Source organism: Pinus tabuliformis, chromosome J, assembly GCF_031772625.1.
Source record: "Pinus tabuliformis cultivar Carrire ecotype Pingquan chromosome J, CPIR1, whole genome shotgun sequence".
NCBI classification, from domain to species: Eukaryota; Viridiplantae; Streptophyta; class Pinopsida; order Pinales; family Pinaceae; genus Pinus; species Pinus tabuliformis.
This window is the reverse complement of record NC_142295.1, coordinates 1,126,887,467-1,126,913,281: the sequence shown is the minus strand read 5'-3', so window position 1 is coordinate 1,126,913,281 and position 25,815 is coordinate 1,126,887,467. Positions and strand designations below refer to the sequence as shown.

The 25,815-nt window shown below is 39.3% G+C and overlaps 1 protein-coding gene across 9 annotated transcripts in view; it reads left to right on the top strand.

Annotated features, from left to right (window-relative positions):
• Window positions 1-25,607, top strand: part of PSS1 (phosphatidyl serine synthase family protein) — a 270,634-nt gene extending 245,027 nt beyond the window's left edge. For all 9 annotated transcript variants that reach the window (XM_089379089.1, XM_089379092.1, XM_089379096.1 and 6 more), the window contains 3 exons: window positions 23,455-23,708; window positions 24,846-24,934; window positions 25,115-25,607. In XM_089379089.1, the coding sequence (XP_089235215.1) occupies window positions 23,455-23,708; window positions 24,846-24,934; window positions 25,115-25,281 (510 nt within the window). In that variant the 3' untranslated portion in view covers window positions 25,282-25,607. The remainder of the gene's footprint in view (window positions 1-23,454; window positions 23,709-24,845; window positions 24,935-25,114) is intronic.
• The last annotated feature ends 208 nt before the right edge of the window (window positions 25,608-25,815 follow it).

The following is a 25,815-nucleotide window of genomic DNA, read 5'->3' as shown; positions in this document are numbered from 1 at the left end:
ACATCTTTCAGATGAAGATGGGAGCCTGAATCCCTCTTAAAGGTTACAGTACCAATTCCTTTGGTACTGTACTGCCCATCATCCCCAAGTTCTATGTGCATCTGGAGATCCTTCTCCTCTAGGCTATTGAAGAATTCTTTGCATCCCGTCATATGGAACGAAGCACCTAAATCTAAATACCACACACTCCCCATTATAGTGCTTGCCATTCATGCAGTTAGGATGAAGTCTAATCGAATTGTGAGGCAAGTGCTTCACCTCTTGCTCCTCCTAAAGGCTTCTTGGTAGACTTCTTGTGCGGACACTTTGTTGCATAGTGCTCGAATTCATGGCAATGAAAACATTTTATCTTGCTTAAGTCCTTGCCATTGTTCTGGCTAGTCTTTGGTTTGCTTTGGGCCTTCTTGCCCTTGCCTTTTTTTCCCTTCCCAACCAAGGAAAAATTATCTTCCTCCTCAGACTTGGATGTTACTCCATCTCTAGTGTTCCGCCGAATTTCTTCCTGCACTAGATCGAACCAAAGTCTCTCTCAATTTGGCAATTTGTCCCTTCCATTTACAGAGTCCTGGTAGCTATGCCAAAATTTTGGAAGGCCTAGGAGAGCTAGGCTCACTAATTCTGAGGATGGTATATTTTCTCCAACTCCTCCAAGCTCATCTCGACACTGAGAGAATCTGGAGAGGTAATGTGGAATGGTTTCTCCTTTCTGCATGCGGATGTTTCTGAGCTTGTCTCTCAATGACAATTTCCTGGCATCACTACCATCTTCGAATAGCTCGATGAGGGTCTTCCACATAAAAGGGAGTCTTCTTTCCATGTAAATTCGAGACTATGTGGTCCCTCACACCCTCCAGGATGATCCTCCTGGATTTTGTGGTATCCTTCTTCCATTGGGCTAACTACTAGGCATCTGATACTACTGGCTTTGGAATGTCAGTTTTGGTGTACTCTAGCACACCATTATCATCGAGCACTGCTTCCATCCTATTCTTCCGAGCTATGAAATTCGAGGTTCCCTCAAGGGTATACTCCAATCTCAATCTGTTGAAAGATATTTTCCGCACGGAAGAAAATTGCTTCATTGAATCTGCAAATCAAAATCTCTGAAGAAGAAGCTCTATTGGCTGGTTTCTAGTGTGATTTTTGCTCTGATACCATATAGAAATTTATAGAAATTTGATGAAATCAAATTGAAATCAAGAGATTACAAATTTCCTCTACTATTGCGTGGAATGGAAATCATTATTTAGAAACACATGCAATGACATGAAACCATTAAAACACCACAAGAACAAAATGATTTACAGGGGAACCCAACTGGGAAAAATCCCTCCATTGCTTTTCATTAATCAGATGAGAATGAGAAACTATTACAATGTCTTGCTTCGATCTTGAAGCACACCCTGCACTGTAAACTTGTTCTCCTGCTAACTGTCTTGCTTTGGCCAACACTTAGCCAATTCAAGGCCCTAGCTAGCTCCTATTTCCTTGCGCAATCCTAGAGGAAATTAGCTCCTAAAAGATAGGAATTTTCTCCTATTTGCTTGCGCAATTCCCAAGGAATGATTCACCTGCTTAATTGCCAAGCTTGTACACTCAACTAGTATATAATTGATAATTACAATGTTCCTTTTCCTCCACTCCAGCTAGGAAATTTGAATTCCATGCATGTTTGAGCTATTTTTAGCTAATTCACTAGTTTAACTGAGAGATCACTGAGTTAACAACAGTTCTACTACTAAACTGACCTTCAACTAACTCAACTAGGTACTTGAGCTCAGCTAACTGAGTTCAACTGAAAATAACTTAACTGGATTGCTAAAAATTAGCAATCACTACATGCACAACTCTACTTCTAGCCTATAACTCGAATTTACTGAGCTAACTAGTAGACAATGCCATGCCACTCTAGCTAACTTCCATCCAAGTCATCTTGCTGATGTGGAAAATTGAATTACTAAATTTGACTTAGGCACAAGTGAAATTTAGCCTTTCTTGCTACAATTTCTAACAAAGGGTTGCAGGAAAACTGAATTTTCCTGCATTATGTGGCCATGACCCATTCATATGTATCATTATATATTGTAATTATGGCTAAGGCCATATTTTATTTCATTCATTTTATACTAGGTTTATGGTTAAGGTTGAGCTAGTGTAACTTGATATGTGGGCTCAATAACCCTCTTGTGATGCATTCCCTTGTTTTGTGGGTCCATGACCCCCTCTTGGAGGGATGCCTCACCTGAGTTGTGTGTAAATACACAATTCAACCTATAATTTGTACAATTTCATCTTGTGATCTTCTTGATCTGAAATACCAAGTGTTATAAGCCTAAAGGCACTGTCTTTTGTTGACCCTTATAATTCTCAACATATATTTCCCCTCACTATGCCTTCTTTCCTTCCGTCTTTCTGAGACAAATTACAGCTTGTATCATTATGTGATTTAGATAGGTGCCACATAAAAAGTAGTACTTTGTATTTGTAACAATGCAGCTTCAAAGTTTAGAGAAAAATCATTGTGCCTGAATCATCACAATGTTGAATGGATCTTTCCTTAATAGTAAACCAAGTGCCTCAATGGCCAATACGATGCCTTTTAAGTTCAAAAGGGAACATGACATTGAAATTAGTGACCTGAGTCTCATGGAATGCATGATTATTAATGCTTCATCACAATGGGCTGAGGATTTTTAAGTAGTGAAATGAAGGGCACATCTCATGGAACTTCAGTAACTTGTACCATAATTTTAGCTACAGTACGAAGAATGCAGCTTTCAAAAGGTAGAATAACTCAATTCCTTTAAAGTTCCAGCCATCAAAACCGCAGTCTTAGTGTGATTTCATCATTTATATGGAAACATTTCTTCAATTAAGAATTGGAAAGGATAGCCTTTATAGGTCAATACATTTCCAATAAATATAGAAAAGTGCAGTCTACCATTTTCTCTTATGTCTAGATATATATAGATGGTAAATTGTAATCAATTCAGAGCTATAACAGCTCCGAGAGTTGGGGTTTCTTTCTCTCAAGTGGAAAGGCTGACTACTCGAATGCCCAAACAGCAATCTCTTCAGAAAGAGTTAGTGTGTGTTCATCATTTATATGGAAGCATTTCTTCAATTAAGGACTGGAAAGGATAGCCTTCAAAAATCTATACATTTCCTTTAAACATTGAAAAATGCAGTCTTATGGTGTTTTAAATCTCATTTTTTTTCCCTCTTATGTCTAGGAAGAAATGTGAAATGTATATTTAGTAATTAATGGGGAGCTATAAGAACTCTGAGAGTTGGGCTTTCTTTCTCTCAAGTGGAAAGGCTGGCTACTAGAATTTAATGCTAATATTGTTATAAGAAGGGACCGCTTGTTTGTTTTGAATATGGTGTCAACTTGGGTATAAACAACATTGCAGGCACTAACTTCTGTATTTCCGCTAATGTACTACTATCTTTAAACAGAATTAGAAGTACTGAAATCTTCAAATATCTCATTTTCATAATATGTGTGTGTGTGGGGAGCTATATTACCTGTGGGAGTTGAGTTGTCTTTCTCTTAGGTGGAAAGAAAGCTATGTTGATTTTGAGATCTCTGAGCATCCGCAATATTCATTTTCAAGTTTCAACGTTTCGAGTCAATACCATGACTCATCATCAGGAAAAACCGGCAAGAAAAGAGAAAGGATGAGATAAATATAAGAGGAAAGAAGGAACGAAGGAAAAGAGCTGACCAACAGACCTAACCAAAATAAATGAAAAAACAAGACATTATTATTATTTTTTGAAATTTTATTATTTTTATTTACAATTATTATTATTTTTAATTACAATTTTATTATAATTTCCAATTATAGTTTTATTATTATATTTAATTTCCAATTATATTTTTATTATTATATTTAATTTCCAATTATATTTTTAAAAGTCAATAATATTAATGTTAATTTAATAATATAAATTGTTTAAGTTAATTTATAAAATTAACTTTAGTTTATTTGACTTTGTCACCTCCCTCTCCCCATTAACCTACCTGTTTCCCCTCTCTTGACCTCTCCCCCTACTCTCCCCATTAACCTACCTGTTTCCCCTCTCTTGACCTCTCCCCCTACCCTTGTGGACTCATTTTCTCTAAACCCCTTTCCCTCCTTCCCTTTTACCCTTTTCCTATATCTTTTCCATCATCCCCCCTTATAATTAATCTCTTCCCTTTAATATTTATCACCCCCACCCCCCTCCTTATGATCCACTTTCATTTATTTCCCTTACTTTTTAATCCTCCCTTATCATTCTACTAATCAAAATTATTTGGTTTCCATAGATTAATAATAATGGTTTTATTACTAGTAACATTAATTATCTTGTTAATAGTAGTAATAAACATTATTACTATTAACATTATAATTAATACTAATAATACAATATTATTATTAACCTATTTTATACTTAATAAAATAAAATAATATAATAAAATATGTCCTTAAAAATTCTAATTATCTAATTATTAAATTCCATTCTATAAATAAACTAAAGTTAATTCTATAAATTAACTTAAGCAATTTATATTATTAAATTAACATTAATATTATTTATTGACTTTTAAAAATATAATTGGAAATTAAATATAATAATAAAGTTGTAATTAAAAATAAAAATACTAATTTTTAAAAAATAATATTAATTTATGTCTTTATTGAATTAAGGCTTCTGTAATCCATATAAAGTTTTTGAGACATGTTTTCGGCGATAATCACATCAAAATTCACTTGTCGACACGTTTCAAACCAACTAGTGTGGTTCATCGTCAAGACAAGATGAAGAATCAGATCATGGCAACAAGATAAATAGAGAGACCGATCATTCAAACAACGCAAATGGCTAGAAAGAAACGACTATTTTTGACCAAAAGAAACGGCTACATTTGATTGGACCAAGAGTTAGGGGAAAGTTTATTAATTAATTATTTAATTAGTTAATTTGTTTATCAAGTTTATTTATAATCATTTAAATATATATGTAACTAAATATATATGCTTATAATTAACTAAAATTCTTTTAGCTATGTTTATATATAAACCTATTCTATATATATATATATATATATATATATATATCATGTTTAATAAAAACTAAATAAAAACTTAAAAATATATATTAGTAAAATTACCTAAACTAAGAAATTAAACCTAATAAATAATTATTAAGGGAAAAATTATTATCCTTTTTTCAATTTAAAACTAAATAAAATATATATAAACTTATATTAATACTATTATAGGAAATATTATGGGATAAATTAGGATTAAAAATAAATCATAATAATAATATTAATAAAAATAATGAATAAATAAAGGTAATAAATACCAAATAAATAACAAAAAAGGAAAAAGAACAAATAAATAGAAAAGGGAATACAAAGGAAATTCAAACAATCCATGAGTCGAGGGAATGAAACTAGAAAAGAAAACAGTAAAAAGAAAGGAACGAAGAAGGGTAAAAAAAACGGGGGGGTGGGGGGGTGCTAAGAGGAAAGGGCAGGGATCCAACAACTGCTAATCTTCCAGCCGTCATCCCTGTTAAGATTACTCGGCCTCCTTTCAATTTCAATGGCCTCCCTAAACTTACGGTGATGAAAAGGAGCAATCCTAGCAATAACCCGGGCAATGCATATATGATGCTTAGTCTTCTCCGCGTGTTCTGCCAAGGCTGAAGACCGGGTCCTCCCATGCTTGATGTCAGTTGCGTGCTCATGAATCCTCTGATTAATAGAGCGCCTAGTTTCACCAACATGGGGGTCCCACAAGAACATGGAATAACATAAACACCTTTCATATCCTTGGGGTCAACAGGGTCTTTTACAGATCTTAGGGAGCTATGAATGGTGTTAAGGGGTCTAAAGGTTGAGGGAACATTATGCTTTCTAAGGATTCTTGCAATCTTGTCAGTGGTCCCCTGGATGAAAGGGAGATGCACCCTTGAGATTCGATCTTTAGGGTCTTTCTTAACCTTGGGACCTTTGCTAGCTTTAAGGAAAGCTTTAAGACCTTGGTGCCTACTATATCCATTATTAACAAAAACATTAAGGAGATGGGCTTTCTCTTTATAAAGGTGGTTTTCATCAGAGATTCTTAGTGCACGAGTAGCTAGCATGTTGAGAACACCAAACTTTTGAGCCGGGAAATGATGAGACTTGGCATGAAGATTTATGTCTTGTTTTTTCATTTATTTTGTTTAGGTCTGCTGGCTGGCTCTTTTCCTTCTTTCCTCCTATATTTATCTCATCCTTTCTCTTCTCTTCTTTGTAGATTTTTCCTGATGATGAGTCATGTTATTGACTTGAAACGTCAAAACTTAAAAATGAATATTGTGGATGCTTCGAGATCCCAAAATCAAAATCCTCACCACAGAAACCTACAAACTCTAAAGAAAGCTATGTTGCCAGGAAACGTGGGTTCATCAGAGATTCTTAGTGCACGAGTAGCTAGCATGTTGAGAACACCAAACTTTTGAGCCGGGAAATGTTGAGACTTGGCATGAAGATTTATGTCTTGTTTTTTCATTTATTTTGTTTAGGTCTGCTGGCCGGCTCTTTTCCTTCTTTCCTCCTATATTTATCTCATCCTTTCTCTTCTCTTCTTTGTAGGTTTTTCCTGATGATGAGTCATGTTATTGACTTGAAACGTCAAAACTTAAAAATGAATATTGTGGATGCTCCGAGATCTCAAAATCAAAATTCTCACCACAGAAACCTACAAACTCTAAAGAAAGCTATGTTGCCAGGAAACGTGGGTTCGGGGATGGGTACGAGTATGTCACTTTTTGAAATAGGGTGTGTGGGTTGGTCGGTGGTATATATATATATATATATATGAATTTGTATATTTTCCAACTTTAAACAAGAAAAATAAAATATTTATGATTTAAACTCTAAAGATTTAAATTTTAAACATGCACATCATTGAACATTCAACATTCACATCGAAATTTCAAAATTTCTAGTTGGATATCAAGTGCAAATTAGAGTTTACATATTAATTATTAATAAGAATCATGATATGTGTCCATTGTCATACTACATTCAAAATTTGCCTTAAGGCATCTCCAAACATGAACTAGGAAATTTCAAAATAGTGAACAATGGCTTCCTCAAGCCATGTCATCAACATCACTTAGATCTTCAGTCAGCATGCTCTCCAGCTACATAGCTACAATAGTAAGGACCTTAACATAACTACAATAGTAATGACATTCTGCCTACACAATGAATCTATAGTGGCCATCTCTAGGTCGAAACTGCAGAAAGAAGTAAAAAGGCCGATCTTGAAAATAATTACAACAAAATCAGTGAAAAAATTGACCCTAACATTCCCGATTTTGGGGTTGCACACACCCGTTGTTGGGGTTCGATGCACCCAATTAGACAAAAGAACCCAAATTTTGGTTGCGAAGAACTCGATGCTTACTTGAAGAACCTGGTTCTTTTGGGTGCGTCTTAGAAGAACCCGTACCCGAACCCGGTACTTGGAGACAAGAATCTTGGACAGGTTTGTTGATTTGGGGTAGCATTGGACGTGCTCTAGCCATGAAAATTGGTGGAGAGGCTAAAGCACATGAGATCTCCAAGACCCAGAAATGGTTTGGACAGATTGTACCCAGTTTGGGAGATATTAAAATAATTAATATTTTTAATGGAGTTCCTAAGTCTAAACTTAGGAAAATAAACATATTAATGGGTATTAATATAAAACTAGGTTAGAAGGGGGTCCAAAAGTCATGGATCAAGCCAAATCTAATCTTAGCTGTTGATTAGAGATTTAATCTCGGTCGTTGAAGGACCAACGAGAAAAGTATAAAAAGAGGCTTGAGGGTCAGTTGGAGAACACACCAAAGTGATCAATCATTCATTTTGATAGAGCGGAGTTGCTAAGCAAAGTTGAATCAGTGATCAGCAGTGAGTACGAGGCAGAGAGGCAGGGACAATACTGGGAGACCAGCGCAGAAGCAGAGAGAGCAAGAGCAGTAGCCAGTCCAGGCTACGCAGAGGCCAGAGGGACTGCGTCATCCACAAAGAGGCTACTGGAGTGACGCAGAGGGTCCCAGAGGCTGCACAGTGCCTTAGAGGGCTGACGTAAAGGGACCTAGGGCTGACGCAGAGGCCAGAAGGGTCAGCGCTGAGCTTTAGTTGTGCCAGAGAGGGTTTCGTGAGACAAGTTTTCTGAATACCTGTTTCCAAATATAGAGGTATTGATGTTGTGTATTTTTCTCTGTTGGGTGAGTCGGTTAGGCACCCAGTTGGTTTTCCCGCATTGGGTTTTTTCAGGGACATTTGTCCAAAAATAATAGTGTCACTTGTGTGCTTGTTTTCCTTCAGTTGTTGATCTGTAGATGTTGTGACTGTATTGTGTTTATTTTGATATTTAAATGTATTAAATAACTCGTTCGAATTTAGAGAAGGAGGAGAAATAAACTAGCAGAATATAGAATAATTTTCTAATGGATAGACTTAGAAAATTCAACATGGTATCAGAGCGTGGTTGCAAATCATAAGAAAATTGAAGGCATTAGCTAAGCAGAGCATTTGCAGCAGATTCAGTTGTCCCGAGTGACAGAGCTGATCCTTGTAGAAAGTGACAGAGGAAGGAGTGATGCAGAGGGACTGCGTCATCAGTCTGGACTAGAGAGAGGCTAGCGTAGAGGCTGAGGGAGGCAGAATTAGGCTCACACAGAGCCACGCAGAGGCCAAGAGGGCTGACACAGTTGGCTGAGGGAGCTGATTTTTCGGTGTCGGGATTGCGTAGAGCCAAGTGGCTCAATCCTTCAGTTGCTGGGGCATAGGAGGTTGTGGGTAATTTGCGGAGCGAAGCTGGTGGGGTACTGTGGTCAGAACAGTACCTAACAGGGCAAGACCAAGGTGGAGGGAGTTGTTGCCGAGGCGAATTTCTAGCCAAGGAATCCAGATCAGTGGTGCAGTTGCATAGACAATTGGAGTGGGGCAACTTGACGTTGGCAGAAGGATTTCTAGGAGGGAAATCGGGACTCAGAAGGAGTCCAGAAGAGAACTTCCAGACGGGAAGTAGAGAGACTCAGCAGGAGTCGAACCGAGAACTTTCAAACGGGAAGTAGAGAGACTCAGCAGTAGTCGAATAGAGGACCTCCATGAGGGAAGTAGAGAGACTCAGAGGAATCGACAAAGGAGCAGAGATGGTCGTGAATGGGCTGAGGGATCAGGATAGGTTGGACGAAGCATCCAACTTTGTGGTCTGGAAGGCCAGGATCTTGTCCATTCTAGACAAATATCGCATCAAGGCCTTCGCCTTGAAAGTAGTGGCGATCCCAGTTGACCCGACTGAAAATGAGAAGTACGAGGAGGCAATGGCCAGGGTGAAGTGCATCATCCTTGATGGGGTCAAGGATCATGTGGTCCAACATATTGCCGAGAAGGAAACGACAAATGAGATGTGGGAAGCCCTGAAGAAATTGTACCAGCATACTTTCGTGCAGAGGAAGATGTTACTTGAGAATCAGCTGAGGTCATACTAGATGCAGAAGGGGGAGCAGATAGATCACTTCCTTGGTCGATTGAAGGAGATCCAGGACCAGCTAACTTCCATAGGAGCCACACCTGATGAGGAGATGTTGGTGAGGACCGCACTTAACGTAGTCTCCAAGGAGTGGGAGACATTTGTCCAGAGCATACTGGGCAAGGCGAGTCTTCCAGATTGGGAAGAACTGTGGGTGACTCTTCGCCAACAGGAAATTAGGCGGTTGAGCAAGGCAGGGAGTAGCGGGAAAGTGGTTAGGATCAAGAAGGAAGAGGAAGAGGATGCGGCTCTAGCATCTTGCGGGAAAGCAAGAGAAGAGGAAGAAGAAGGACCTCTCCAAGGTCAAGTGCTTCCATTGTGGGGAACTAGGTCATTTTGCGAACTAGTGTCCTAGGAAGAGTAAGGGAGAGGCTTTGGACTCGAAGGCGGAGAAGTAGGACGAGGAGGATGACGATTGTGCCATGAGTGCTCATGTGCCACTTGAGAAGAAGTGGGGAGACTTCGAGTTGTAGTCAAGAAGGACTACAGGCGATTAGGGGCAGGATCCTTGAGGCACCCAACCTCTTGGATTATACCTTGCTACGGGAGCCCCAGAGAGGAGTAGCAGGACTGGCAGATGTCGATAGAGACGGATGCGGATGGAGCGACAAAGAGTGCTACAGTGCAAGAGTCCCCGGATAGCGCAAGGCTAGCAGGCTGCAACAGTGTGAGAGGCACGAGAGTGTTGCACTAGTGCAGGATGGCACAGAGAGGTGTGCAACGGTGCGAAATGCAGGGAGTTGTTGCAGTAGTGCAGAGGTCAGTAGAGGAGCACTTGTTAGCGGTTGAGGGAGCTTCAACATCGGGAGTGTTTCTAGCCTGACAAGGATGTCAGACGTTGGGTGCATCAGTGACTTACTTCTCAATAACTGAGTTGCAGTGCAGTAGCAGTATGCAGTAGCACAATGCAGCATGATGAGAGGGGGTTGCAGTCCTAGGAGGATGGACCAACAACAGCACGAATGCAGAGGGAGCTGTCGTACAGATGCAGCGGTGGCAGTGGCAGGGCCATGGGCAGCAGTGTAGAGGATGTTGGGCGGGGAGGCCTAGCATCAGCACAAGGATCGGTGCCGGATAATCAGTGTGATACTCAGTGAAGAGTATTACTAGAGCACAGTCCTCGCTAAGAGGGAATGTTGATTTGGGGTAGCATCGGATGTGCTCTAGCCATGAAAATTGGTGGAGAGGCTAAAGCACATGAGATCTCCAAGACGACCCAGAAATGGTTTGGACAGATTGTACCCGGTTTGGGAGATATTAAAATAATTAATATTTTTAATGGAGTTCCTAAGTCTAAACTTAGGAAAATTAAAATATTAATGAGTATTAATATAAAACTGGGTTAGAAGGGTCCAAAAATCATGGATCAAGCCAAATCTAATCTTAGCCATTGATTAGAGATTTAATCTCAGTCGTTGAAGTAAAAGAATGTTGAATGAATTAATTCACATGGAGCTAACAGCTCAATGATAATACAAAGATATTTACAATAATAGAAACATCAGGTTTCTATGTAGAATATAGAACAAACAGTTTCATCTAAGAAACTGCTAAAAGAAAAATAGAAACATCTAAAAGACTGAGCATTACTAAATAGAAATATATTCTAATACCCTCCCTTAATGCTCAATCTATTTACAACACCAATAGACCCGCGAAATTTTACAAATTTATCAGGACCAAGAGGCTTGGTGAAAATATCGGCGGGCTGCTCTGTTGTGGGAACATAGTGCAACTGAACTGTGCCGTCTTCAACCAGCTGTCGAATGTAGTGGCAGTGAGTTTCCACATGCTTTGTTCGTTCATGAAAGACTGGATTCTTGGCAAGTTTGAGCACTCCCTGATTATCACAAAACAAAGAAGTAGGCCTTGTCTGAAAAACATGCATATCTGCAAGCATACTACGAAGCCAAACTGCCTCACAGGCTGCCTTAACTGCTCCCCGATACTCTGCTTCTGTTGAGGAGAGAGCCACTACCTGTTGCTTCTTACTAGTCCAAGTAACAGCTCCAGACCCTAGACTAAACACATACCCAGCTGTAGATTTACGGTCATCAACCGAACCGGCCCAGTCAGAGTCAGTGTAGCCACTGAGAATAGGATTGGAGCTGCGGGTATATAAGAGGCCATAATCAGAAGTACCACGCACATATCGTAGTACCCGCTTTGCTGCTATCCAATGATCAGCTTTAGGAGCTGACATAAAGCGAGAAATGTAGCTTACTGCAAAACTGATGTCAGGTCTGGTAGCAGTAAGATAGATGAGACTGCCCACTAATTGCCTGAATAAAGTTTCATCCACAGGAGGAGAGGATGACTGTGCTGAAAGTTTGAGCCCTGGTTCCATAGGAGTCGTGGCCGGTTTGCAATCCTGCATTCTGAACCTTTCCACAAGATTTTTAGCATACTTGGACTGAGAAAGAAAGATCTGATTTTCAGTCTGCCACACTTCAACTCCCAGACAGTAATGAAGAAGTCCCAAGTCTGTCATCTCAAACGTTCTGCATAGATCTTGTTTGATCCCATGGATCAAATGTGCAGAGCTGCCAGTAATGATAAGATCATCCACATAGACGACTACAAATAAGATATCATCACCAGTATGCTTGATATACAGGTTTGCATCAGATGGACTACGCTGAAAACCTTGATCTGTCAGGTACTGATCAATTTTCATGTACCAAGCCCGAGGAGCTTGTTTCAATCCATAGATTGCTTTAACTAACCGACACACTTTCTGTTCTTGATCAGCAACCTTGAATCCTGGAGGCTGCGTCATGTAGACTTCTTCTTGGAGATCACCATTTAGGAAAGCACTTTTTACATCCATCTGATGAACTTTCCAATTGAACTGCGCTGCTAGGGCAAGAACAAGCCTTATGGTACTCATCTTGGCTGTAGGAGCAAAAGTCTCCTCATAGTCGATGCCTTCCTTCTGTGAAAATCCTCGAGCCACAAGCCGAGCTTTATACTTGTCTAAGGTTCCATCAGCTTTGTATTTTACTTTATACACCCATTTGCAACCTATGGGTGTTTTGTCTGCAGGAAGATCAGAAAGGGTCCATGTGTGATTCTTCTGAAGACTCTGAAATTCTGCTTCCATAGCCTGTTCCCACTCAGATGTACCCTTAGCCTCTGAATATGTTTGAGGCTCAAAAGTACTGTGAAGGTTAGCCATAAGAGCAAAATTGACTGTAGACTGTTGTCTGTTCTTATGCCTAGAAGTTCTACCTTCAAGGAGCTCGTCATCCCGGAGATCACCTATGGTTTTAGCCATTTGGGCCGAAGAGAAGAAGAACCAATATCAGGATTAGAGGAACCAATATCAGGAGGAAGAGAAGCAGGCTCAAGAGCAATAGGAACAGCAAGAGGAGGATTAGCTTCTGGAGGAAGCTCAGATAGAGTAGTATCAAACCCTGATGCTACATCATCCCTCCCATCAGATGGACTGACTGGAAGAAGAACACTGTGAGGCGGATCCTCAGAGAGCTGCTCAGAGGAAGAGGACTGAAAGAATCCTCTGTCTTCATCAAATACTACATCTCGACTGAAGCTAAGTCGACCAGTGGCTATATCTATCAGCCTATAGGCCTTGTGATGATCACTGTAACCTGTCATCATGAGTTTCTGACTTTTGGAATCCAACTTAGATCGCTTAGCAGATGGAATCCAAACATATGCAACTGAGCCAAAAACTTTGAGATGACTGATCTTAGGCTTACGACCAGACCACAATTCTTCAAGAGTCTTCCCTTTAACAGCCTGAGTAGGGGATCTGTTAAGAAGGTAAACAGCAGTAAATACTGCTTCAGCCCAGAATTTGTTTGGAACACTCCGGTGTTGTAACATGGAACGAGCCATTTCAACAACTGTGCGGTTGCGACGCTCGACAACACTGTTCTGCTGGGGAGTGTAAGGTGTGGTTAATTGACGTTTGATGCCATGAATATCACAGAAGTTGGCAAAAGCTGAGGAACAAAATTCCCCCCCATTGTCGGTCCTAAGGGTCATGATATTACAACCAGATTCGTTTTCAACTAAAGTTTTAAACTTCTGAAAGGTACTAAGAGCATCAGATTTATTTTTTAAAAAATACACCCACATCTTTCTACTGAAGTCATCTACAATAAGTAAAAAGTATTTGCAAGCAGTGATAGAAGCTGTATTCATAGGACCACAAATATCAGCATGAAGTAACTGAAGTACCTGGGATGCGCGCCAAGATTCTCCATTTTTGAATGACGACCGATGTTGCTTTCCCGCTTGACAGGCGCTGCATACCCCCAACTGCTGAGTCTGAATATCAGGTAATCCTGACACAAGTCCCTCCCGAGAGAGCTGAGAGAGATACTGCATATTGAGATGCCCATATCGCTGATGCCATAGAGTACTGATGGGAGAGACACGAGCTGCTAGAGCCACTTCTGGAAAGTCACCGGTGTCAAGTAGCCTGTATAGACCATGGTCCTCTAGGCCAGTAGCAACTGTCAGACTGGTCTCCCTGTCAATGATGGAACACTTGTGTGCACTGAACACAACATCGAGCTGAGGAGAATTCCTCATAATCTGACTGACAGAGAGCAGATTAATCTCCATACCAGGAACATAGTATACATTTAGAAATATGAGCGTGCGTCCACCAGACTGAATTTGAACTATACCCCTGCCAGCAACAATGTACTTTTCACCGCCACCAAATACTACTGAATCACTGAAAGGTGAGAAGTCAATAAACCAGTCACGCCTGTGAGAGAAGTGGCGTGATGCACCAGAATCAATGTACCATGCAGAGGAAGGAACATGTTCTGAAGACCTTTTAGCCATAAAGGCGTAAAAGGCAGAATCTGTCTGCTCGGAATGTTCTGCAACATTCGCTGTCTGATGAAGTGTGGCCATTTTCACAAAGAGAATACAAAAGTATGACACACAAGAACAATGTAGCTGACTGCTTATGCTGGTGAAAATTTAAAGAACAGACTTTCTGCTGTCTAAAACAATAGTAATACTGCTAATACAGTTCTGAGAATACAGATTTCCACAAGAGAATGCCGGTCTACAGATGTCACAGGTCTGAGTTTGTAATGAACACTGTCAGGATCACAAGAAAAAAAAATTCCGCTGATTGGTAACACACTGCCGGCCACCAGAACCACAAATACAGCAAATACAAATGTTGAAAAATGGACCCACATGTGCTGTCTCAGTTTCACGCTTCTGCTGAATGGTAACCCACTGCCAGCAAACACTACGGATATATATATACGTCTCAGGTATCAAAATGGCCCACAGAAAATAGATGAAGATCTAAACAATGGCCCACGTGAGCTATCAAGGCTTCACGTCACGTCTCAGCTGTAAACGACTCAGAGATATACTATACGGCTCAGCTATATAGATCCACAGGTGTATACGATGGGTTTCAACTGCCACGGGTTTCACTGTATATATGGAGGTGTATTATGGACTGTATATAAATACCCGTATTCTGGACGGTAATGAGGACCCGTATTATATCCACGGGTCTGATAAATCTTTGAAATAAAACACCCGCGTATATCCACGCCACAGAGATTGACGGATATCCACGCCACAGAATTTTCAAAGCTTTACGACACGTCTTAGCTACGTGGTAATATATCAGAATACACGGGTTTGAAATATATCCACGGGTTTTACAACACACGCGTATATCCACAGGTTTGAAAATACACGCGAATTACAGGGTTTTACAACACACGCGTATATCCACGGGTTTGAAATTACACGCGAATTACAGGGTTTCAAATATCCACGGGTTTGACAGATATCTCTGCCACAGAGATTCAGATATATATCTAAGAGTTCTGAAATATATATATATCCACGAGTTTTAACTGTAATATCATCCACGGGTTTCAAATATCCTCGGGCTTGAAATCAATAAGCGTATATCACAAGTTTGACAGCGTTTGAAAAATAAAAAATAGACAGTTGCCCGCAGATCAAATTTTCAGACCACGACTCCGATTTTAAAAAACAAATAAGTTATAAACCGAGAGAAAACACCTGGATCACGATTGCTGAGGAATTCCACGATGTGGTCGAAGAAAATAGCTGGATTCAATATTCCAAGCAAACTGGCCAGCCAAAAAAAATTCCGCTTCCACGAAAACAGTCACCGCCACAAAGTTATTTCCTTAGAAAAATGATCATGCAAGGGAAGAATCCATTTCTGTATCGAGATGGACGACTGTAAGCTTTTATCACAGCGAGCAAAGCCGAGGCTAAGACTCAGTGAAGGCTGCCTGGCTTACAGAGGGCTCGACCTTAGAAAAGACTCAAGAAATTATGATGCAGAGAGAATTACTTTTCAAGAAATCTCTTAACCTTGCTCTGATACCATAAAAGAATGTTGAATGAATTAATTCACATGGAGCTAACAGCTCAATGATAATACAAAGATATTTACAATAATAGAAACATCAGGTTTCTATGTAGAATATAGAACAAACAGTTTCATCTAAGAAACTGCTAAAAGAAAAATAGAAACATCTAAAAGACTGAGCATTACTAAATAGAAATATATTCTAATATGAAGGACCAACGAGAAAACTATAAGAAGAGGCTTGAGGGTCAGTTGGAGAACACACCAGAGTGATCAGTCATTCATTTTGCTAGAGCGGGGTTGCTAAGCAAAGTTGAATCAGTGATCAGCAGCGAGGGGCAATGAGTACGAGGCAGAGAGGCAGGGACAATACTGGGAGACCAACACAAAAGTAGAGAGAGCGAGAGCAGCAGCCATTCCAGGCTACACAAAGCCCAGTAGAGTCAACGCAGAGGCTAGAGGGACTGTGTCATCCACACAGAGGCTACTGGAGTGACGCAGAGGGTCCCAGAGGTTGCACAATGCCTCAAAGGGTTGACGCAGAGGGTCCTGGGGCTGACGCAGGTCAACAAAAGGCTGAGGCAAAGGCCAAAAGGGCCAACGCTGAGCTTCAATTGTGTTGGAGAGGGTTTCATGGGACAGGTTTTCTGAATACCTGTTTTCGAATATAGAGGTATTGTTGTCGTGTATTTTTCTCTGTTGGGTGAGCCGGTTAGGCACCCAGTTGTACTCAGAAAGATTGCATAATAATATAACCCTCAAAACAGCTGCACCGTTTTCCCGCATTGGGTTTTTCCGAGGACATTTGTCCAAAAATAACAGTGTCAATTGTTTCCTTGTTTTCCTTTAGTTGTTGATCTGTAGATGTTGTGATTGTATTGTGTTTATTTCGTTATTTAAATGTATTAAATAACTTGTTCGAATCTAGACAAGTAGGAGAAACAAACCAACATAATACAAAATAATTTTCTAACGGATAGACTTAGAAAATTCAATAGGGTTCAAGAACCCCCCCCCTCGATGATCTGAAAATGAGATCTTAGTTTTAATATTAAGGTATTACAGACTCATGTGCAGGATTTGCCGATATTACTTAGTGCAACGGATCGAAAAGGTTGCGAATAATATAAATAATGAGCAGTTAGAGAAACATAACAGACACACACACATAACACAACAAATAATCAAGGAGTTCACCCAAAACTCTTGGGCTACGTCTCTTGGTCCAGCTTTCAATGGTGACCTCTCTATTATGTCTTCAAGAGTAGAGTTTTTACAAATGTGAGCTCAAATTGAGTCTCAACACAACAGGAACAAACAACAGGGTTTTGCTTGAATCCCTCAAGTCTTTCTGAGTACACAGACTCTCCCTCTCGCTCTCTGTCTCTGTTTTCTCTTTCTCTCAACACTGCTTGCCCCTATCTCTATCATTCAGTGGCTTTTAAGCCAATCAGCGCTTGTCTGTTTGTTTTCCCTTTCGGGCTCTCTTGCTCCTGGCCTCTGTCCACTCAAAGCCTCTCTGAGCGTTAACCAATCATGGTGTAACATCTTCAGGTGTGGTGGCCACCTGTTATGAAATGGAAAGGACCACTAGCGCGTTGAAATCACCAAAAATATCGTTTCTCTGCTTACACAGAGAAATACGTAGAAACACTGTAAAATCTGCCAAATTCACATTTTGATAACTTCACATAGATATTTTCTCTTTTCAAAACATCTAAAGTCTGCTTTACATGCTTCAAATGTTCTTCCCATGTTTTACTAAAAACAAGAATGTCATCTAAATATACAATTACAAAATCATCAATAAAAGGTCTGAGTACATCATTCATAACTCTCATGAAAGTGGCAGGAGCATTAGTTAAGCCAAAAGGCATAACCAACCATTCATACAACCCTTGCTTTGTCTTGAAAGCAGTCTTCCATGCATCTTGTTCTGCAACTCTGACCTGATGATAGCCACTACGCAAGTGTAACTTGGAAAAGTAAACCGCTTCTTTCAATTGATCTAATAGATCATCAATGCGAGGGAGAGGATAACGATTCTTGATCGTTATTTTATTCAGTGCTCTATAATCAATGCACATTGTAACGACCCATCTATAAATACAAAGAACGCAAGCATAATAGCAGGTATACGGTACATGCATATGATAGCTACATATGCATGTGTCGCATACACCGCACTAGTATTTTATACTAAATTGATTATAAGTGCTAAATACCATGACCCTTCTGAGAAAAGAGGTTCTACTCGTTCATCAATATCGCGTAATATCACGTAATGTATGGTTAGATCAAGAGGACTCTATATATATATATATATATATATATATATATATATTATGCTCCAGAATATTGATAAAAATCATATTAAAGGTTAAGCATGAATATAAATATAAAGTTCTAAACTTTATAATAAAATAAATATAAATAGAACTTATATTAAAAATAAATATAAATAGAACTGATATTAAAAACAAATATGACCATCACATTTAAATTAAAATAAAACCTAAGCTTAAGATAAAAACACCTGTAAAGGTTGTGACTCACGTTCATAAAGGAGAGCTATCACCACGATAGTAAACGGTGCAATCGCTGGTGAATAGGGCGGTCACCACCGAGGAGAGCTTCATATAGAGGGAGACAAAGTTTTTAGCAGGGGGGAAAATCAGGAGAAAACCAGGAGAAAAACCAAGAGGACAAACTAGGTGGAAGAACTAGCCATTGGAAGAGCTTTGAGTGTTCTGAGGTTCTGGGCATGGTGGACAGTTAGCTTCTGTTGAGAAGCTTACTGGATTGAGCAGCCAGGCTCTGCTCAGTCTGGCTGGGTGGAATTGGTCTCTCGGTAATTGGAGCAGAGTAACCACAGGAATCATCAACTACAACAGTTCAGGGAGCAGTTCAGGTAGGTACCTCCTTTAAATTCTTTACTGTTTCTGTATTTCAGTTTTTCGGTTCTTACACACATCCTCCACGAACCATCTTTCTTTCTCACCAGTATGATTGGAGATCCACATGGTGATGTGCTTGGTCTTATGAACCCTTTATCGAGCAGCTCCTGTACCTGCTTCTTGATCTCTGCATTCTCTAAAGTGGATAACTTGTACATTCTGATGTTAGGTAATGGAGCATCTTGCTGCAAATGAATATCATGTACTATTTCCCTTTTGGGTGGCAGACCTTTAGGTTCTTGAAATAGGATATCATATTCTAAAACAACTTTAACTAAATCAGTTTTCTGTTTAGCATCACAGCCTTCAAATACATTGGTTTTATCAGGGTTCCTTTCCTTTACAACCATTAGTAAAAATTGCTTGCATGAATTTACAATTATTTTCATCTGCCCTGAGTTTATGAGAGAATAGTTATTTTTAAGTTTATGAGCTCTTACAATATATTCTATTCTATCTTTAGTGAGTTGATACTTATTTTCAGCTCTATAGAAAATGGCTTTTCTATCATACAAGTAAGGACTTCCTAAAACAATACCACATATATCCAAGGGAACTATATCTAACTCAACCTCATCTACAAATGTTGACCCAATAGCAAACCTAAGTCTACATTGTCTAGTCACTTGTAGCTTTGCTTTATCACATACCCAACCTAATGGATATGGCTTCTTGTGAGGTGTTGTTAGTAAGCCCAACTTCTTTACAATTGTTTCAGAAATCAAGTTTACTTGTGATCCACTATCAAATAAAGTATCAATCTTTTGGTGCTTGGAAATAACTCTAATATGAAAAAATTCATGTCTTTTCCTCTGATTATATTAATTATCAATAGATTGTGCAGAATTACTTGTAGATGCTTCAGAATTTTTACCTTTTATACCTGTGGTTGTGACTGTTGTTTCATCACCTGAGTCTGACCCCAAGTCTTTCTGAATAGCAGTAGCAGTCTTCTTCTTCTTACCACCGAACTTCTTAGGTTTCAGCTCCGGATGCAAAGACCAGCAATGTTCATCATCGTGTCCATCCTTCTTGCAGTGAGTGCATGAAGGTTTGTCCTTCTGTAAAGTGTTTGTCTTCCTCTCCTTCCATTTCAACTTCTTCTTTTCCTTGTTCTTGCTTTCAGAGGGTTTGGATGATCCCTTAATCTCTGGGTTCACATTCTTGCCTCTAGCTTCTATATGTGTGGCCTGAACTAATACATCATCTAGGCTAGTGGGATTAAACATGAGAATGGTGTACTTCAAATAGCTATGCAGACCACCTATATACTTCAACAATGTTTCAGGTGAGTCTAGAGATATGCCTAGAGTTACAGCTCTTTTTCTAAATTCCTGGGAATAACTTTATACACTTTGGCCCTTTAATTGGCGAAGAGTTTTCCAACTCATCATTTCTTGCTGCCAATAAGCTAGAGGATGGAATTGTTTTTTGATGGCAGAAACAAATTCATTCCAGGTAGAAAGAATTTTACCATGTCTCTTCAGATCAGCTTGTGTCTTGCCTTCCCACCACACTAGTGCAGTTCCTCCAAGGCGAAGGCTAGCCAGCTGAATCTTTCTCCTTTCTGAATCAATGTTCTACACCCTGCAATATACATCAATCTATCTAATCCAATTATCTAGCTTTTCTGCATTTAATTCTCATCACAAATTGGCAAATCAAACTTTACATCTAATTTAATCAAAGAAGTTTTCTTCTTTTTCTTTTCAGGGCTAGGAGATGAGGATGATGAAGGAGATGGTGGAGGAGATGATGGAGGAGGTTTTTCCCTTTCCCTTTGCCCTCTGGAGGGGCATCTAGAGAAGGTCCCTCGGCTCCTTTGTCTTGTTTGGGTGTTGAAGTGCTTTCACCTCAACCCTTCTTAAATTCCCGATACATCTCTTCCACCATGGCTCGCATGGCCATAAAACTGTCCATGAACTGAGATTCTGATTCCAATGGAGTTCCTTCTGCCATTCTCCTCTGAGGATAGACTCTTCCAATTTTTGGATTAGCCTCAACAAGTTCTCCTTCTCCTAGTTTGAGCTTTGACCTAGTTAGCATTCAAAATCCAGCACAAGCTTGTCTAACCTGAGCAAACCTAAAGCTCTAATACCACTTGATCTGAAAATGACATCTTAGATTAATATTAAGATATTACAGACCCATGTGCAGGATTTGCCTATATTTACTTAGTGCAACGGATCGAAAAGATTGCGAATAATATAGACAATGAGTAGTTAGAGAAACATAACAGACACACACACATAACACAACAAATAATCAAGGAGTTCACCCAAAAATCTTGGGCTACGTCTCTTGGTCCAGCTTTCAGTGGTTACCTCTCTATTATGTCTTGAAGAGCAGAGTTTTTACAAATGTGAGCTTAAATTGAGTCTCAACACAACAGGAACAAACAACAGGGTTTTTCCTGAATCCCTCAAGTCTCTATGAGTACACAGACTCTCCCTCTCGCTCTCTGTCTCTGTTTTCTCTCTGTCTCAGCACTGCTTGCCCCTATCTCTGTCATTCAGTGGCTTTTAAGCCAATCAACGCTTGTCTGTTCGTTTTCCCTTTCAAGCTCTCTAGGTCCTGGCCTCTGTCCGCTCAAATCCCCTCTGAGCGTTAACCAATCATGGTGTAACGTCTTCAAGTATGGTGGCCACCTGTTATGAAACGGAAAGGACCACTGGCGCATTGAAATCCCCAAAAATATCGTTTCTTTGCTTACACAGAAACGCTATAAAATCCGCCAAACTGTTGTTTATCGGACTTCAAATATTATCAATTCCGCCCTAGACTCCATCAGGTCCGCCTTTGTATCGCTATCGCAAGTCGCTAGTTGCGGGTTCCTTTGTATTTGGGTTTATAATGAAAAACCCCAAATACACAGGAAAACCCGTAAAATTGCTCCATATCGGACTTCAAATATTATCGTATCGCATTCATAACCCTTTCGGGTCTGGCTATATCACTTATTGCATATCGCTTTTGACTTTCGATCGCTGATTGCTCCGATCGGCCTTATCGACTATCGGCGCATCAGTGTATTGCATGGTCGCTGGCCTGTGGCATCACCCCTTACATAACTGCAATGCGATATTGCGATGCGATATATCGCAATCGCATATTGCCAATCCTTCCAACCGCGGGCTAAGTCCTTCTGTATATGCATATGAGCGATGCGATATTGCGCGAGTAGATCTGGACCGTTGATCTGCGCGCTTGATCGATGGTCCTCGTTTAATCGTGCTTGATCGCCATCGCGATTTCCATAAGACTGCTTCCGATTTACTTCGCCTGCTGCCTCCGATTGCGATATGCCGATTAGATCTGGACCGTTGATCGGCTAGATCCGACGACTCCTGTGCATTGTTGTTTTAGCCTCCGATAGGCTCTGTTTTCACCATTTCTGCATGTTTTTCCTATCCGAAAGTGTTTTCCGCCATTCTTGAAGGTTTACCCTTTGCGATAGTGTTTAAGTATTGAAAGACTTGGAGGTTTTTAGGATCCATTTTGGATCACTCGGGTTCGCGAACCTGTGCAACATAGAAAGAGAGGCTACGAGAGTGCCAAAGCTGTCATAAGTAGGCCACTTGTTTATTTTGAAGGTGGTCCCAACCTGGATATAAATAATATTGCAGGCCTTCCATATGTCCGTTGATGTATGACTAGCAGCTTTAAACAGATCTAGATGTAATCTGAGCATGCCATCCATTGGGTCAGATGTGATCCTAAACACGTCCCCCAAAGCAAGTCTTTAGGAATATATGTTGTGCATCTAGTTAATAGTAGTAGAAATATATGGTGCATCAGATTGATGGTAGTGGTCAAGCATATGATAATTCAATGTATTGGAATGATGCCAGCCTTCCTTGCGGTGACCTAAGGAGCATAGTAATAGATGTAGGTGTTGGAAGGACAGGATATCTTGCTCAGTTCAAATGAAATGAGTAAAATAGATTGCGATAGGATTAGATGGAAACTCAGAGCTGTAAGAGTAGTAGTCGGTTAATTGAGGATGCCCATTTGCCTCTGAAATGGTAACAAGCCCTGATATTCCTGCCCTACTTGATCTCTGCAGATCTCATAGACCAGAAATTACTTCCATCTGGCCAATGGACGATAAGCAACATTTGGAAGACTTGTCTTTTGATAGAAGGATGACAACGACATAGGTTGCATTAAGGACGTTTTAAAAGACTATCAAAATAAGGGAAAATGTTAAAGCCAAGAGCCAACAATGTATTTTGGTCACTATGCAGAAATGACCATGGATGAAAGAAGTACAGTGTTCTGCTATATCTTTAACAGCTGCATACATCAAATCTAAAACATAATATTTAATAAAGTATGATCTAAAAATAGTTGGTCTGGGAAGTAATTCTAGTTCATTCAACTTGTTATAAGAACGAGGAAGAGATTGGTGCTTAATGAAATGTTTTGAATTATAATAGACAAAATGTGCTTAGACAGAGTTCTCAAATGAGGTAGATATTTGCTTCCAGTGTGTGGTTTTTAAGGTTTTGTATCCTAGTGGTGTCTGATGTTTCTCGTGATTTTTATGATTTTACAGGTAAAGCGCACATTGGGTCAGTTCACACCTGCATATTGGGACAAGGATGAATGGCATCCTCTATCAGGGCCTTGGCGTTTTGTACAAGTTCTTGGCCTGATCATTGTATTCCTGACTGTGGAGCTTAATGCATTCTTCCTTAAGTTTTGTCTATGGATTCCACCTCGCAATCCTTTAAATATCTATAGATTGATTATATGGTGGCTTATTGCTCTACCTACTATTCGTGAATACAACTCATATTTGCAAGACAGGTCTCTCTTTCTTCCTCTCTCTTGCTCTCTCAACACTGTCTTTCACACACACACGTGTATGCACACACATGCCTTTGGATTCACTAGAGAGCATTGGTTTCTATAAATCTTTTAATGTAAAAGTTTTTAATTGTAATGCGCCAGGCATGCACATATTTTGAAATAGAATGTATTTTATTGCTACCAAGGAAAATAGTGTATATGTCAAAAGAAGAGTATTTATCTAGTTATTTCTCCACTTATCTTAAATTGTTGCAATTATATCCATCTGCTTCTCAGCATGGTTGTTGTCATAGAGCATCCAATTTCTGTTCATTTCCAAATCAGGATACTGATTGTGCATGCTTTTTTAAAGGAACAAATTATGTTTCATAGTTAAAATTTAACATCTGGTGGACTGAAGTCCCAGCAGTTATTAGCCTTGCATGAGAGTACAAGGTGCCAAGTTATTATCATAATAACATCCCAGTGTTGTCTGTCTCCCGCCACTATCAAACACCTCTGCATAACATTGATGATTTTTTGACATCATTTCTACATGTTGGTCCAGATGCCTCTGGAACCTATCCTGCTTATTGTCATGTATAGTCCAATAGTTTTGAAGGCGGAGAAGAATCATTAATTTCAAAATGAACAGAGTAGCTTACTTTAGCTTGGAACATCGAGTTCAGTAACGTTAAAGACTATTAATGCCATCTTACTCATTTGAGGTTTTGCTTTGAATTCAAATATACCTCACCATTCCCTTTATCACCAGCCTCAAACCTTCTTGAATATGAAGTTGCTACACTTATGACTGATGTTAGTCCACAAGGTTTGGATAAGGTAACTATGAAGTGATGTGATTTGGTGTGACTTCTCGTTGAATTCATGGAAGGAAATGTATATTTGCAAAGTAGTGAACTTTCTTCCCAAATATGTAGTTGATAAATATTAATTTTTGAAGTGAGTATGGAGAATTAAGTCACAGGCATTAGTTTCTGTTTACGCAACTGCATTAGTCAAGTATTATAAAATATTATGTTAATGGACTAAAAGTCACAATAATTCAGAACAGATGTTGATTCTTAATTGTTTCATCTCTTTTGTTATTACATCAGATTGAAATTAAACGTTTTCCATGCTATTTTTATGCAGAAAACCAATTAAAAAGGTGGGGACATTCTGTTGGCTTTCTCTTGCCATTTGTATTGTGGAGCTACTCATTTGTATTAAGTTTGGGCATGGTAAAACTCCTAGTATTTCTGTGCACTCCTTTCGTTTTTCAGGTGTCAGCATAGATGCTTATATCACTTATTTGCATTAATATTTACATGCTGGTTTGGTTTTGGAATAGTTAGGGGATTCTTATAGAGGTTGAGACTGTTATACTTAAGGGAATCTACTTGTGTTTGAACTTTGAACAGGTCTTTACCCCAACCCAATGCCATCATGGATTTTCAAGTTCTGGGCAACCTTTGGTATCACACTTCTGCTATTTCTAATCGGCTGGTCATTACAGCTGCATAGAACTTTCCGAAGAACTACTGCAAATAAGAAGCATCGACAAAAAATCACCAAAAAGATCTCATGAGTACATTTTTTTTTCCAAATTCTGTAGGTAGGCTAGTAAATAATTCTTTAAATATCTATTCTTTTATATCTTTGGTATTGAGAACTGGATATTTTAATAATGTATCAAATGGCTTCAAGTCTTTCCTGTTGCATAATGGCTGCAAATGTATTATGATGTTCTAACATACACATTTCCCAGATAACTTAAAGGTTTGGATAATTTATTCAAAGATGTATAATGTAACCAATTCTGTCAAGGAATTGATAGGATAATGTACTCAGAATGTGTAAAACATTATTTGATTTTTGGGTTCTTCAGGCCTTTACAGTGATTACTTGTCTCAAGTTCCTAGTTCTTGATGCCAGACATCAGTGCATTGATGAGAGCTGTTTGAAAGTCCGTGGGTCTTACTTATTTGTATAATGTCTGTGACTTCCATGAGCTGTGGTTCCATGGATTGTTTGAAAACCCAAAGTTCCATGGGCTGTGGTTCCATGGATTGTTTGAAAACCCAAATTTTATGCTTTTTATTGTATTTTTAAAAATTTTATG